The 12,999-nt window shown below is 50.0% G+C and overlaps 2 protein-coding genes across 3 annotated transcripts in view; both read left to right on the forward strand.

Annotated features, from left to right (window-relative positions):
- Positions 1 to 2,705: 2,705 nt before the first annotated feature.
- LOC116102109 (renal glandular kallikrein-like) lies at positions 2,706 to 5,972 on the forward strand. Of its 2 annotated transcripts, XM_031386333.1 has the most exons (6): positions 2,709 to 2,754; positions 3,867 to 4,035; positions 4,608 to 4,617; positions 4,941 to 5,202; positions 5,299 to 5,435; positions 5,817 to 5,972. In XM_031386333.1, exons 1-6 carry the CDS (start codon positions 2,709 to 2,711, stop codon positions 5,970 to 5,972), a joined length of 780 nt encoding a protein of 259 aa, XP_031242193.1. The 2 variants fall into 2 exon arrangements, with proteins under 2 accessions (XP_031242194.1, XP_031242193.1); XM_031386334.1 differs by lacking the exon at positions 4,608 to 4,617 and having other exon boundaries at positions 2,706 to 2,754; positions 4,937 to 5,202.
- A 1,352-nt stretch (positions 5,973 to 7,324) lies between these two features.
- LOC116101215 (renal glandular kallikrein-like) overlaps positions 7,325 to 12,999 on the forward strand; it is a 14,080-nt gene continuing 8,405 nt past the window's right edge. The window contains exons 1-4 of the mRNA XM_031384862.1: positions 7,325 to 7,346; positions 9,475 to 9,643; positions 10,598 to 10,863; positions 10,960 to 11,096. Coding sequence (XP_031240722.1) covers positions 7,325 to 7,346; positions 9,475 to 9,643; positions 10,598 to 10,863; positions 10,960 to 11,096 — 594 coding nt within the window. The remainder of the gene's footprint in view (positions 7,347 to 9,474; positions 9,644 to 10,597; positions 10,864 to 10,959; positions 11,097 to 12,999) is intronic.

Below are 12,999 nucleotides of genomic sequence, written 5' to 3' on the forward strand. Positions count from 1 at the left end.
GAGCCCAACTTAAATACTCCAGCAGCTTGGAAGGAGTTCCATGTCAAGGCCTGCCTGAGCAGTTTAGATACGCATAAAACTTATCTGTGTCGAAATACAAGGTAAAAGCAATCTGGGAATCCTGCGGTTGTGGCTTCGTTGCCAGAATGCTTGCCAAGCACGTGTGCCGTCCTGCATTTCATCCTCAGCACTGGGCTGAGCTGAGTGTAGCATCACACGCCAGGGATACCCACACTAGGAAGAAGCATCAGAAACTCAAGGTTATCCACAGTTATACATTGAGCTGGAGGACAGCCTAGACTATATCAGACCCTGTCTCAAACAAGACAGAGGATGGCAATGTAGCTCAGCACCTGTCTAGAATTCATTGCCCCAAAGAGGGTCTGGGGCATGGTTCAGAGGTAGAGCACATGCCTAGAATTCTCCAATGAGGTTCGTCTGGTGGTGTGGCTCAGCGGTAGAGCCCCTGTGGAGTATGTGAGTAAGGCTCTGGGTTCTAGCCTGCCAAAAAAAAAAAAAAAAAAAAAAAGATCACCTCCATTCACATTACCAAAGTCACTACCTAGAAATTCTAAAATAACTCTACTACCATTCATGAATTACCCACCAACAATGAAATCCCCCTGTGAGCCCTAACAGACTCCCCCAGGAAGACTCCTGAGAGAGTGCCAGTGCCCCACCCCCAGAGTCACCTTTAACACCTATTACAAGGACACCCAGTCTTTGTATACACTGACCAGTGAATTGGCCCACGTTGGCACACTTATGCCTCTTGCAGTCAATCCAGAGGCCAATAAACCCAGTGGATGGACCGTGCACATAGGCCACCTGACCATCCACCATGCTGAACACCAACAAAGTTGCTAGGATAATGAAGAAGAAGGATCAGCCACGTAGGACCAACTTTTGGTCCTCCTCCCAGGAACTGAGCAGGTCAGCTGGGGAGGGAGAAAGGTCTGGGGACCTGGATTTTTTCTCCATCTCTCTCGATGCATACCAACCTTCATCCTCTGCCTCCTTTCCATTTCCCCTCTCATCTACAGCCAGTTCCTGTGGAAGCTGTTTGCAGCTCATCTACAATACCACTTCAACTCTTTCCATTCTGATGCACTGGCCTCTTCTGATGCAGTTCACCTATCTCAAACTCCACCATCATTAAGTATGCTTGAACAGATGCATAAATGAATGAGTGCATGAATGAACTAATGAGTGGATGAATGCTTGCTTCCTCTCTTGTACTTTAGAACTAAGAACAGTTTAGTTTTCAGAAGAACTTGGGCTCAGAGTCCCAGGACTCAGAGGAGGACTTGGTGGCCAATTGATCACCAGCTCCTCAGTTAGCCTGGATTCTGGCTAGCTAGGCTTCCTGGGAGCTCACAAGGCACACATGCACACACCCAAGTCAAATGTGCTAATTGCAATGAGAGCTCAAATAGTCTAGATGTTCAACGAGAGCAGATCAGGCTGAAACCTGGAACAGTAAGTAGGTGTCAAAGGCTAGGTATTTCTCCTTCTCTGTAACAGAGCCCATGCTGAAGACTTGATGGTTTAACTTTTGAGACAAAGTTTCCCTATGTAGGGTTCAGTGGCCTGAATACACTATGTGCACCAATCGGACCTGGAACTCACAGAGATCCACCAGGCCCTGACTCCCACACTCTGGGATGAATGGTGTGCACCAAAATATGCAGCTGCCAAGCTGAACCCTTAATGAGGCTCCTGGAAGGAAGTGACATTTTCTGGTTGCTGTTTCTTGGGAAAGGGACTCACATAAGCCCAGGCTGGGCAAACCTCAAAATGTAGCTCAGGATCTAGAAATCAAGGAGGAAACAGGTCATTGGGACCCCAACACTGTTCAGGGTAGGTGAAACTGGCAAGGAATAACTTGAGTTCTCATATTCTTGAATCAAAGAGTGATCAGGCCATGGTAATGTGTACCATAACTTCCATTTATTTTACTTTATTGGTTTGTTTAGAGACAGCTCTACATATAACCCTGACTGTCTTGAATCTCACTATGTGGACTAGGTTAGTCTACGTCACAGACTACTAGAGCCTAAAATGACAGATATCCACCTGCCTCTGGTGTCAAAGTGCTGGGATTGAAGGTGTGCACCACTATACGCAACTCCCAAACTTCTAATGGGAACAATAAAATCAGTGATCCAGAGTTCCAAGTCCAAGAAGGAAAGAATTTTGTCATTCTCAAAAACAGGATTTGTATCTGTGGGGGCTTGCAGCCCTCTTGGCTAGCACTGGTACAAAGATTTTGTCCTAACTGCTGACTTCTGAGGATGATCTTGGTCTTCAGGTAGAAGGCCTTCCTTTGAGCTGTGTGTTGGGGGTAACATGCTCCTCTACCATCATTTCACACTCCTTCACCATCGTCCTTGACCTTGCCATCTGGCTACAGTCCCCGGAAAATGAACAGCTCCAGGAGCAACAGGCACTGCCCTACCCAATCTCGGCCCTGGGAAGCTATCCAGGATGAGCTAAGGCCTACTGGACAGCAGGAGCATGGGGCCCTCCCCTCCACAGACATGAGAGTAGGAGCAGGTAATTCACCTAGGTCAGCAAGGGCAGGGCTTTGGACAGCATCTTGGGGCCAACAGGGCAGGGATGGCCCTGGGGCGAAAAATGAGGGATTTTAAGGGCTGTCCAAGGAGGCTCCTCAGCATAGAGCCTGCTGCTCCTGGACACCTGTTACTATGAGGTTCCTGATCCTGTTCCTTGCCCTGTCCCTAGGAGTGATTGGTGAGATGATGGAAGCAGGAGGGGTCAGACCCATGACTCTCTTGCTGCCTTTGGCCCTGGACATCCCTTTCCCCTCTCCCCTTGTCCCAGCTACATCCTGAAGCACCACCTGCTCCTCCTTCTCTGCCCCTGCACACTGCAGAGTCCCTCCCAATCTTTGCTCCCATGCCAGGCTCCTGTTCCCTCCCATTTCCCAGAACTTTCTCCTCCTTAGCCACCTGATCATCTCTGGGCTTCTCCAGTCTTTCTAAGGAGCCCAACCCCTTACTAACCCCTTACTTACATCTGAGAGGACCTCAGATGTCCCTCTAGTTTATTGTTTTTCCTAGAGTCTAATAGCCCAACCCCTAAGTCATGGGCTTGCCTAAATCCCACACTAGTACCTTTGGCTGTCCAGCATCTGCTGTGTTCTCCACATGCTGACAACCGGTCCAGCATCTTCTCAAGTTGTCAGTGTCTACAAAACTTTCACTTCTCAAATTGACTTGTGGCATCAGATGGGTTCCCACCTTTCTGGTAAGGGGGATCTGCCAGTTTCTCTTCTCAATGGCTGTTTGGTTTAGACTGACTCCTCTCCTCCTCCTCCTCCTCCTCCTCCTCCTCCTCCTCTTCCTCTTCTTCCTCCTCCTCCTCTTCCTCCTTCTCTTCCTCCTCCTCATTCTTCTGTCTCTCTCTGTGTGTCTCTCTGTGTCTCTCTGTCTCTGTCTCTCTCTGTCTCTGTCTCTCTCTGTGTCTGTGTCTGTGTCCCTGTCTCTGTCTCTATCACTATCTCTCTGTGTCTCTGTCTCTGTCTCTGTCTCTGTCTCTGTCTCTCTCTCTCTCTCTCTCTCTCTCTTTCTCTCTCTCTCTCTCTCTCTCTCTCTCTTTCTCTGGTGTCTCCGCCATCCATAAGTCCAAAACTATAAAGTGGCCTGACACTATACTGGATTCGTGCTTTAAGAGCTATTTGTGTCCCCACAGCAGACATCTCCCTATCCACAACCAGTTATACATGGGTACCTTCCCCAGATTCCCTGATCATGTCCTGATCCCAACCCTGCTTAACTGTGTTTCCAAACAGAACACCATCCTATCTGTGCCAACCCTTCCCTCCCCAATTTCCCCTATTGCAGATGCTGCGCCTCCTGTCCAGAATCTGGTTGTTGGAGGATTTAACTGTGAGAAGAACTCCCAACCTTGGAATGTGATTGTGTTGACCTTCACTGAAGATGAAATATTTATATGCAGTGGTGTCCTGTTGGACCTCAACTGGGTTCTCACGGCTGCCCACTGCTATAATGAGTGAGTAAGGGAGGAGACAGGAAAGCAGGGTGGCAGGCAGAGGACATGACTCCAGGACAGGCTGGGGTACTGAAGGGCAGGAGGGTGGGACTGGCTGAAAGTCTATCCATGACCTCCTGGGTCTCTCTTTGGGCCTCTCTCCAGGCTTGGGTTCAGAGTCCTGTTTCTTCCTTTTCTGTCTTATTGTCTGTATGTCTCCTGTCTGTATTCACATGTGAGTATCTACGGGACCATATGTCACTGCATATCTCCCCCTAGTGTCTCTGCCCAGCCCTGTCTGGGTCTGGGTCTCATGTGTTCTCTTTTAACAGTACTGGCCATAGTGGGGACCAGGCCTAAGGGGTAGAAAGTGCTGTCCCTGAAGGTAAGTGGTGAGAGAAGTCCTCACTCTCTTTAGACTACCATGGCCTTTAGGACCTTCTGTCCACTCTGAGGACACATAGAAAAGGGCTGGTCAGAGCTGGAGCTGGGAGAGGTAACTGAATATAGAGAGAGCATAGAGCTCAGACCTTGGACTGCAGACCAGGCCTTACCTGCTGGAGAAGGTCAGCCTGGTCCCAGCTGCACCTGAGCAGCTCTCAGGCCTGTGCCCTCCTCCCTGTACCCTCTTCCCTTGTCCTCTGTTCCTGACTCTGTCCCCTTCTGTCTCTCTGTATGCATATGTCTGAATGTGGGTATGTGGGGGTATATGTGCACATACGTGCTTGTGTGTGTGTGTGCATGTGTCTATGTCCTTCTGTCTCTGTGTTTTTTTTTCTCTTTCTATATATGTGTATTGTGTGTCTTTCTGTCTGTCTTGGACGCTTTCTTCTGTCCTCCCTCCTCACCTCTTCCCCTGTACGCTGCTAAATCTCCCTAGTTGCCTCCTCTAAATGCCTCCATCTCCTTCCCTACCCTCCAGCAAGTACGAGTTATGGCTAGGCAAAAACAACCTAATGGAGGAAGAACCCTCTGCTCAGCACCGGCTTGTCAGCAAAGCCATCCCTCACCCTGGCTTCAACTTTAGTAACATGATAGACCGCAGCAATGACCTGATGCTCCTCCGTCTCAGCGAGCCTGCTGAAATCACAGATGTTGTGAAGCCCCTCGACCTCCCCACTGAGGAGCCCACTGTGGGGAGCAGATGCCTTGCCTCAGGCTGGGGCAGCATTACACCCAAAGAGGAGTGTGAGTCTGCTCCAAGCAACACAGCTGGGTGCAGGGGATGGGCAGAGAGGACTGGGCTGGCTTCTGCTCACCACCCTCTTGATTCCTGATCCACAGTCGAATACCCAGATGATCTCCAGTGTGTGTACCTCAAGCTCATGCCCAATGAGGTCTGTGCCAAAGGACTCAAAAAGAAGTTGACAGGCACAATGCTGTGTGCAGGAGACATGGATGGAGGCAAAGACACTTGCAAGGTGAGACAGCCCCTCCCTGCAGTGAGGGAAAGGACTGAAAGAGGAGACTGAGGTTCCTGGTTCCCACTTCAACACCCTGTCTAGTCAGGTGCTTGGCATCCTTTCCTATGGAAGGGATGCAGGCTGGGAGGGGAAGATCCTGTAGCTGGTACTATTTCTCTTTTTGATTCAGCTCTGGGGATTGTTTGGTCCACTCCTCACTCTAACATCATGTCCCTGTAATAGCAGGCCTACCAAGTGCTAGATTCCCTCACCTCCTGACCAGAGCTGCCTCTTAGAGTCCCTGTCTTCCTCCCCCTGGGAGTCAGTTCCAGGTTGGCCAGCAAAACCCAACTGTCAGGTCCTTCCTTACTCCTAATCCTGTCCTTGTCCTTCTTTCAGGGTGACTCAGGAGGCCCACTGATCTGTGATGGTGTTCTCCAAGGGATCACATCATTTGGGCCAAGTCCATGTGCTAAACCACATGTCCCATCAATATACACCAAACTTATTAAGTTCAATGCCTGGATAAAGGACATTATGGCGAATAACCCCTGAGTGTCACATTGTCCCCTGTTCTCAATAAAACCCACCGTGTAGCATATGAGTTCAAGTTCTGACATTCTCTGGTCGTCTGGAGTCAGGTACCACATCAAGGTTCACTCAGCTAAGGTCAGGACTTCCAAAGTAGATCAGCAAGGGACAAATGGACATGTACTGTTGGCTAAGGGAGTGGAATTGAGACAAATGCAGTCAAAAGGCTCAGACCAACTCAGGGATGCCACATGAGTCTCCTCTGGCAAGAAAAATGTTCAGATCACAAAGGAAAAAGTTAGCAACATCAGAAAGATCGACTCCAGCTAGGCCTGACTACAATGGAAGCAGAAGAGATGATAAACAGACACAAAGAATTTGGACAGAAGACCTGGTTTTATTGAGTTGGAGAAGCCTGGAAAAGGACAAATGTGTTATGTTAATTAAGTCTTGACTTCCAGGGGAGAAGTCTGTCCACAGAAGTGCAGGGATTGCCCACAAGGCTAGGATGCCAAGTGTCCAGCTGCGTCCCCTAGAGGGGATGTCTCTGGTAGGGCTGGACCTAAGGATGAATGCTTAAGAATATGCCCTGTGGGACAGTGAATCGCCCATCTTGGGAAACGGGCCACACTGTACACAATGGTTGGGACCACAAACCAGTGTCTACTCAGAGGGACATGGCCACAGCTGAGAGTATTGGAGAACATCCATAGAAGGGCCCCTGCCAAGACTCAGGCAGCAAGAAGTGGACCCTAGCGTGGGTGCAGGGCTTGCCATCTGTGTCTTGAGGGAGCTACCTGCTCTCAGTGGAAGAATGGGACCTCACGGGAGATCTGATGGAAACTGAGCCACAGGGACACTGGTAAAAGCATCTGGCCATGGGGACTCAGCACTGTCCTGAGAAGTTGCAGTGTCCTTCTGTTGGGGAGTCCCTTGGTAGTTCTCAAAGCTGCTTACAGCAGACCGCTTCTGAGCAGGCTCCAAGTTCCTGTCCAAAATGGATTGCTTCTACAACTGCAAAGAGGGGTCTCTCGAGGCCTCTGCTCCATGAAAGTCATACTGTAGCTCCACATCAGCAATTAGTTGAGGAAAGACAAAGTTTCTGTGGGAAGGAATCCCATGGGAATTCCACTCAGGGCCCCACCTCAGTCCAAACTAAGGCCTGAGTACTGCCCTCCTTTCCTGGGCTCTGCCCCTGCCCTGCCCAGGCCCCGCCCTTCCATCCAAGGCAGCTCTCTCACAGGCCCACAACATCTAGAAGCTAGCATACCAGCACAGGTAGAAGGTCAGCTGGTACCAGTGGCCATGGGTGCAGCCTATTGCAGTTGACAACAAAGAGCATCAGGCTGAGGAGAATCAGGAACCTTGCACCGGGGATGGGCCAGAGAAGGACAGAAGGCAAGACAGGGAACACCACCATCCCCAGAAGGAGAGAGACAGAGACAACCTCCCTGACCTGCTACAAGTACACACACACACACACACACACACACACACACACACACACAGAGAGAGAGAGAGAGAGAGAGAGAGGACAAATGGATACATAGTCAGAGGGGAAAGAAAAATGGGAAACAAGGCCATCAGTCACAAGTAATGGGCATAAGTTTAGAATCCCAGCTGCTTATGATGCTGAGGCAAGAGAATGGCATATTCAAAGCCAGCATGGACTATAGAGTGAGACCACAGCCAGTCTGACCTACAAGAATTCCCAAGAAAGACAGAGGCTCACCTCTCTCTCTCTCAGAGCAGTAGGCCTGGAAATCTAGACAAACCTCATTGTAGGAGGCAGCTCTGGGGTAGGGTGGAGGATCACCAGTCACCCCTGTCCTTGCCAACACTTACCTATGCCAATGCTGAGGAAACTGAAGGTGAAGTCTGTCTTGTTCAGTTGGCGGCAGACTGGACAGAAGGAGAGGATCATGGTGGGCAAGAGGATGAGGCATAGTGCCAGGGCCAGAAATATGAAGCCCTTGCTCATGGGAATGTAAACGGGAGAGGAGAGTCATAGAGATAACTACAGTTATACCCCCCCCCTCTCTAACTATCTATCTACCAATCTATCCATCTCTCCTTCATCTCACAGCATGAGGAGCCCAACCTAAGTAATCCAGCAGCTGGGGAAGAGTGCCATTTCCATGTCTGCCTGAGCAGTTTAGAGACAAGTAGATCTTATCTGTATCAAAATACAAGATAAAAGCATTCTAAGGGTCCTGGGGTTGTGGCTTCATTGGCAGAATGCTTGCCCAGCACGTGTGCAGTCCTGCATTCCATCCTCAGCACTGTGCTGAGCTGAGTGAGGCAGCACATGGCCAGGATACCTGCACTCAAGAGGAAAATCAAAAACTCAAGGTTATCCACAGCTACACATTGATCTGGAGGGCAGCCTAGGATACATGAAACCCTTTTTCAAACAAGGAAAAGAATGGCAATGTAGCTCAGCACCTGTCTAGAATCCATCACCCAATGATGGGCAGAGGCATGGTTCAGAGGTAGAGCACCTGCTAGAATCTTCCAATAGGGTTCTTCATAAAGTGTGGCTCAGCAGTAGAGCCCCTGTGCAGTATGTGTCAAAAGGTCTGAGTTCTAGCTTCAGCAATGCCCTCACTCCCCCAAAAATAAAATTAAATATCATTTGCCCCACCTCCACAGGAAGCACAGGCTTTTGTCCACAGTCCCCCAGAAATTCCATTTTTCACTGCTTGTCCCATTTCAAGCTTCAGTCTTAGGGAGCCCTACGGCTCTTAAATATCATCTCCACCACAGACCCTAACGGGAACCCATGCCATAGCCTTGATCCTGATCATTGATCTGGAAACCCCTCATATTCTCCCATCCCAACTGGCTACTTCATGCCCAATCCAACAAATCCCAAATCATCCCTAAGCTCCCTTTCCTGGATTCATATATTCACTCAAATCTAGTTTTCTGAGGCCTCACCCATTCCTGTATTCCCAAAACCCAGCCCAGGCCCTGACTTCTTCTCAAGCCTTGGAGACTCTAAATGCCAAATCAAAGGATTTCATTTTCATTGGACTAAGAATGGACTAGAATCCCCTGACTCCTCTCCTCCTCTGCCTCCTCCTCATTCTCTTCCTACTCTTCCTCCTCCTCCTCCTTCTTCTCTATCTCTCTCTGTGTGTCTCTCTGTCTCTGTCTGTCTCTCTCTCTGTATCTCTCTGTCTCTGTCTGTCTCTCTTTCTCTCTGTCTCTGACTCTCTCTCTCTCTCTCTCTCTCTCTCTCTCTCTCTCTCTCTCTCTCTCTCTCTCTCTCTCTCTCTCTCTCTGGTGTCTCTGCCATCCATAAGTCCAAAACTATAAAGTGGCCTGACACTATACTGGATTCGTGCTTTAAGAGCTATTTGTACCCACAGCAGACATCTCCCTATCCACGATTAAATATATATGGGTACCTTTTCCGGATCCCCTGACCATGTCCTGATCCCAACCCTGCTTAACTCTGTTTCCCAACAGAACACCTTCCTATCTCTGCCAACCCTTCCCTCCCCAATTTCCCCTATTGCAGATGCTGCGCCTCCTGTCCAGAATCTGGTTGTTGGAGGATTTAACTGTGAGAAGAACTCCCAACCTTGGAATGTGATTGTGTTGGGCTTCACCAAAGATAAACCATATCTATGCAGTGGTGTCCTGTTGGACCACAACTGGGTTCTCTCGGCTGCCCACTGCTATAACGAGTGAGTAAGGGAGGAGACAGGAAAGCAGAGTGGCAGCCAGAGGACATGGCTCCAGGACAGGCTGGGGTACTGAAGGGCAGGAGGGAGGAATTGACTGAAATTCTATCCATGACCTCATAGACCTCATAGTCTCTCTTTGGGCCTCTCTCCAGGCTGGGGTTCAGAGTCCTGTTTCTTCTGTTTCTGTCTTATTGTCTGTATGTCTCCTGTCTGTATTCACATCTGAGTATCTACCAGGCCATATGTCAAATATATGTCATATACTGCATATCTCCCCCTAGTGTCTCTGCCAAGCCCTGTCTGGGTCTGGGTCTCATGTGTTCTCTTGTATCAGTACTGGTCATAGTGGGGACTAGGCCTAAGGTGTAGAAAGTGCTGTCCCTGAAGGTAAGGTGTGAGAGAAGTCCTCACTCTCTTCAGACTACCATGGCCTTTAGGACCTTCTGTCCAATCTGAGGACCATAGAAAAGGGCTGGTCAGAGCTGGAGTTGGGAGAGGTAACTGAATACAGAGAGAACACACAGCTCAGACCTTGGGCTGCAGGCCAGGCCTTACCTGCTGGAGAAGCTCAGCCTGGTCCCAGCTGCACCTGAGCAGCTCTCAGGCCTGCCCCCTCCTCCCTGTACCCTCTTCCCCTCTCCTCTGCTCCTGACTCTGTCCCCTTCGGCCTCTCTGTCTGCATATGTCTGTATGTGGGTTTGGGGGGGGGGGCGGGTTGTGCGCACAGGTACATGTGTGAATATGCATGTGTGTGTGTGCATGTGTGTATGTCCTTCTGTCTCTGTGTGCTTTTTTTCTGTTTCTATATGTGTATATGTGTGTGTCTTTCTGTCTGTGTGTCTTTCTGTCTCTGACTCTTTCTTCTTTCCTCCCTCCTCACCTCTTCCCCTGTACTCTGCTAAATCTCCCTAGTTGCCTCCTCTAAATGCCTCCATCTCCTTCCCTGCCCTCCAGCAAGTACGAGATATGGCTGGGCAAAAACAACATAAAAGAGGATGAACACTCTGCTCAGTACCGACTTATCAGCAAAGCCATCCCTCACCCAGACTTCGACTTTAATAGCGTGATAGACTTCAGCAATGACCTGATGCTCCTCCGTCTCAGCGAGCCAGCTGAAATCACAGATGTTGTGAAGCCCATAGACCTCCCCACTGAGGAGCCCACTGTGGGGAGCAGATGCCTTGCCTCAGGCTGGGGCAGCATTACACCCAAAGAGGAGTGTGAGTCTGGGCCAAGCAACACAGCTGGGTGCAGGGGAGGGGCAGAGAGGACTGGGCTGGCTTCTGCTCACCACCCTCTTGACTCCTGATCCATAGACAAATACCCAGATGATCTCCAGTGTGTGTACCTCAAGCTCATGCCCAATAATATCTGTGCCAAAGGACTCATATGGAAGGTGACAGATACCATGCTGTGTGCAGGAGAGATGGATGGAAGCAAAGACACTTGTGTGGTGAGACAGCCCCTCCCTGCAGTGAGGGGAAGGACTGAAAGAGGAGACTGAGGTTCCTGGTTCCCACTTCAACACCCTGTCTACTCAGGTGCTTAGCATCCTTTCCTATGGAAGGGATGCAGGCTGGGAGGGGAGGATCCTATAGCTGGTACTATTTCTCCTTTTGACTCAGCTCTGGAGAATGTCCCGTCCACCCCTCACTCCAACACCATGTCCCTGTAAGAGCTGGCCTACCAAGAGCTGGATTGCCTCACCTCCTGGCCACAGCTGCCTCTTAGAGTCCCTGTCTTCCTCCCCTGGGAGTCAGTTCCAGGTTGGCCAGCAGAACTCAACTGCCAGGTCCTTTTTACTCCTGTCCTTGTCCTTCTTTCAGGGTGACTCAGGAGGCCCACTGATCTGTGATGGTGTTCTCCAAAGTATCACATCATGGGAGTCGAGCCCATGTGCTGAACCCAATGTCCCGGGGTATATACACCAAACTTATTATTTACAAATCCTGAGTAAAAGACATTATGGCAAATAACGGCTGAGTGTGACATTGTCCCCTGTTCTCAATAAAAACTACCATGCAGCAAATAAGTTCAAGTTCTGACATTCTCTGGCATTCTGGAGTCGGGTACCACATCAAGGTCCACTCAGCTAAGGTCAGAACTTCCAAAGTAGATCACCAAGGGACAGATGGACATGTACTGATGGCTAAGGGGGTGGAATTAAGACAAATGCAGTCAAAGGGCTCAGACCAAGTCAGGGATGCCACATGAGTCTCCTCTGGCAAGAAAAATGTTCAGATAAGAAAGGAAAAATTTGGAGACATCAGAAAAATCGACTCCTGCTAGGCCTGACTACAATGGAAGCAGAAGAGATAATAAACAGACACAAAGAATTTGGACTGAAGACCTGGTTTTCTTGAGTTGGTGAAGCCAGGTAAAGGACAGAGGTGTTATGTTAATTAAGTCTTGACTTCCAGGGGAGGAGTCTGTCCACAGAAATGCAGGGATTGCCCCCAAGGCTAGGCTGCAGAGTGTCCAGCTGCGTCCCCTGGAGGGGATGTCTCTCGTAGGGCTGGACCAAAGGATAAATGCTTAGGAGCATGCCCTGTGGCACAGTGAATCGTCCACCTTGGGAAACGGGCCACACTGTACACAATGGTTGGGACCACAAACCAGTGTCTGCTCAGAGAAACATGGCCACAGCTGAGAGTATTAGAGAAGGGTCCCTGCCAAGACTCAGGCAGCAAGGAGGGAGCCCTAGTGCAGGGAGCTGGACTTGCCATCTGTGTCCTGAGGGTGCTACCTGCTCTCAGGGGTACCTGGACCTCACGGGAGACCTGATGGAAACTGAGCCACAGGGACAGAGGTAAAAGCATCTGGCCATGGGGACTCATCACTGTCCTGAGAAGTTGCAGTGTCGCTCTGTTGGGGAGTCCCTTGGTAATTCTCAAAGCTGCTTACAGCAGACAGCTTCTGGGCAGGTTCCAAGTTCTTGTCCAAAATGGATTGCTTCTACAACTGCAAAGAGGGGTCTCTCGAGGCCCAATGGGTGTAGCCGAGCCTCTGCTCCATGAAAGTCATACTGTAGCTCCACATCAGCAATTGGTTGAGGAAAGACAAAGTTTCTGTGGGAAAGAATCCCATGGGCATTCCACTCAGAGCCCCACCCCAGTCCAAACTAAGGCCTGAGTGCTACCCTCCTTTCCTGGGCTCCGCCCATGCCCTGCCCAGGCCCCGCCCTTCCATCCAAGGCAGCTCTCTCACAGGCCCACAGCATCTAGAAACTAGCACACCAGCACAGGTAGAAGGCCAGCTGATAGGATACCTGTGGCCTCAGGTGCAGCATATTGCAGTTGACAACAAAGAGCATCAGGCTGAGGACAATCAGGAGCCTTGCACTGGGGATGGGCCAG

The sequence above is a fragment of the Mastomys coucha genome, unplaced genomic scaffold, assembly GCF_008632895.1.
Source record: "Mastomys coucha isolate ucsf_1 unplaced genomic scaffold, UCSF_Mcou_1 pScaffold21, whole genome shotgun sequence".
Taxonomy (NCBI): Eukaryota; Metazoa; Chordata; class Mammalia; order Rodentia; family Muridae; genus Mastomys; species Mastomys coucha.

Excerpts from the sequence above, each read along its gene's own strand:
- LOC116102109 (XM_031386333.1), top strand. The coding sequence starts at position 2,709 with ATGAGGTTCCTGATCCTGTTCCTTGCCCTGTCCCTAGGAGTGATTG. Across the intron at positions 2,755-3,866 it reads CCTGTCCCTAGGAGTGATTG|ATGCTGCGCCTCCTGTCCAG; the intron begins GTGAGATGATGG and ends CCCCTATTGCAG. Across the intron at positions 5,203-5,298 it reads CATTACACCCAAAGAGGAGT|TCGAATACCCAGATGATCTC; the intron begins GTGAGTCTGCTC and ends CCTGATCCACAG.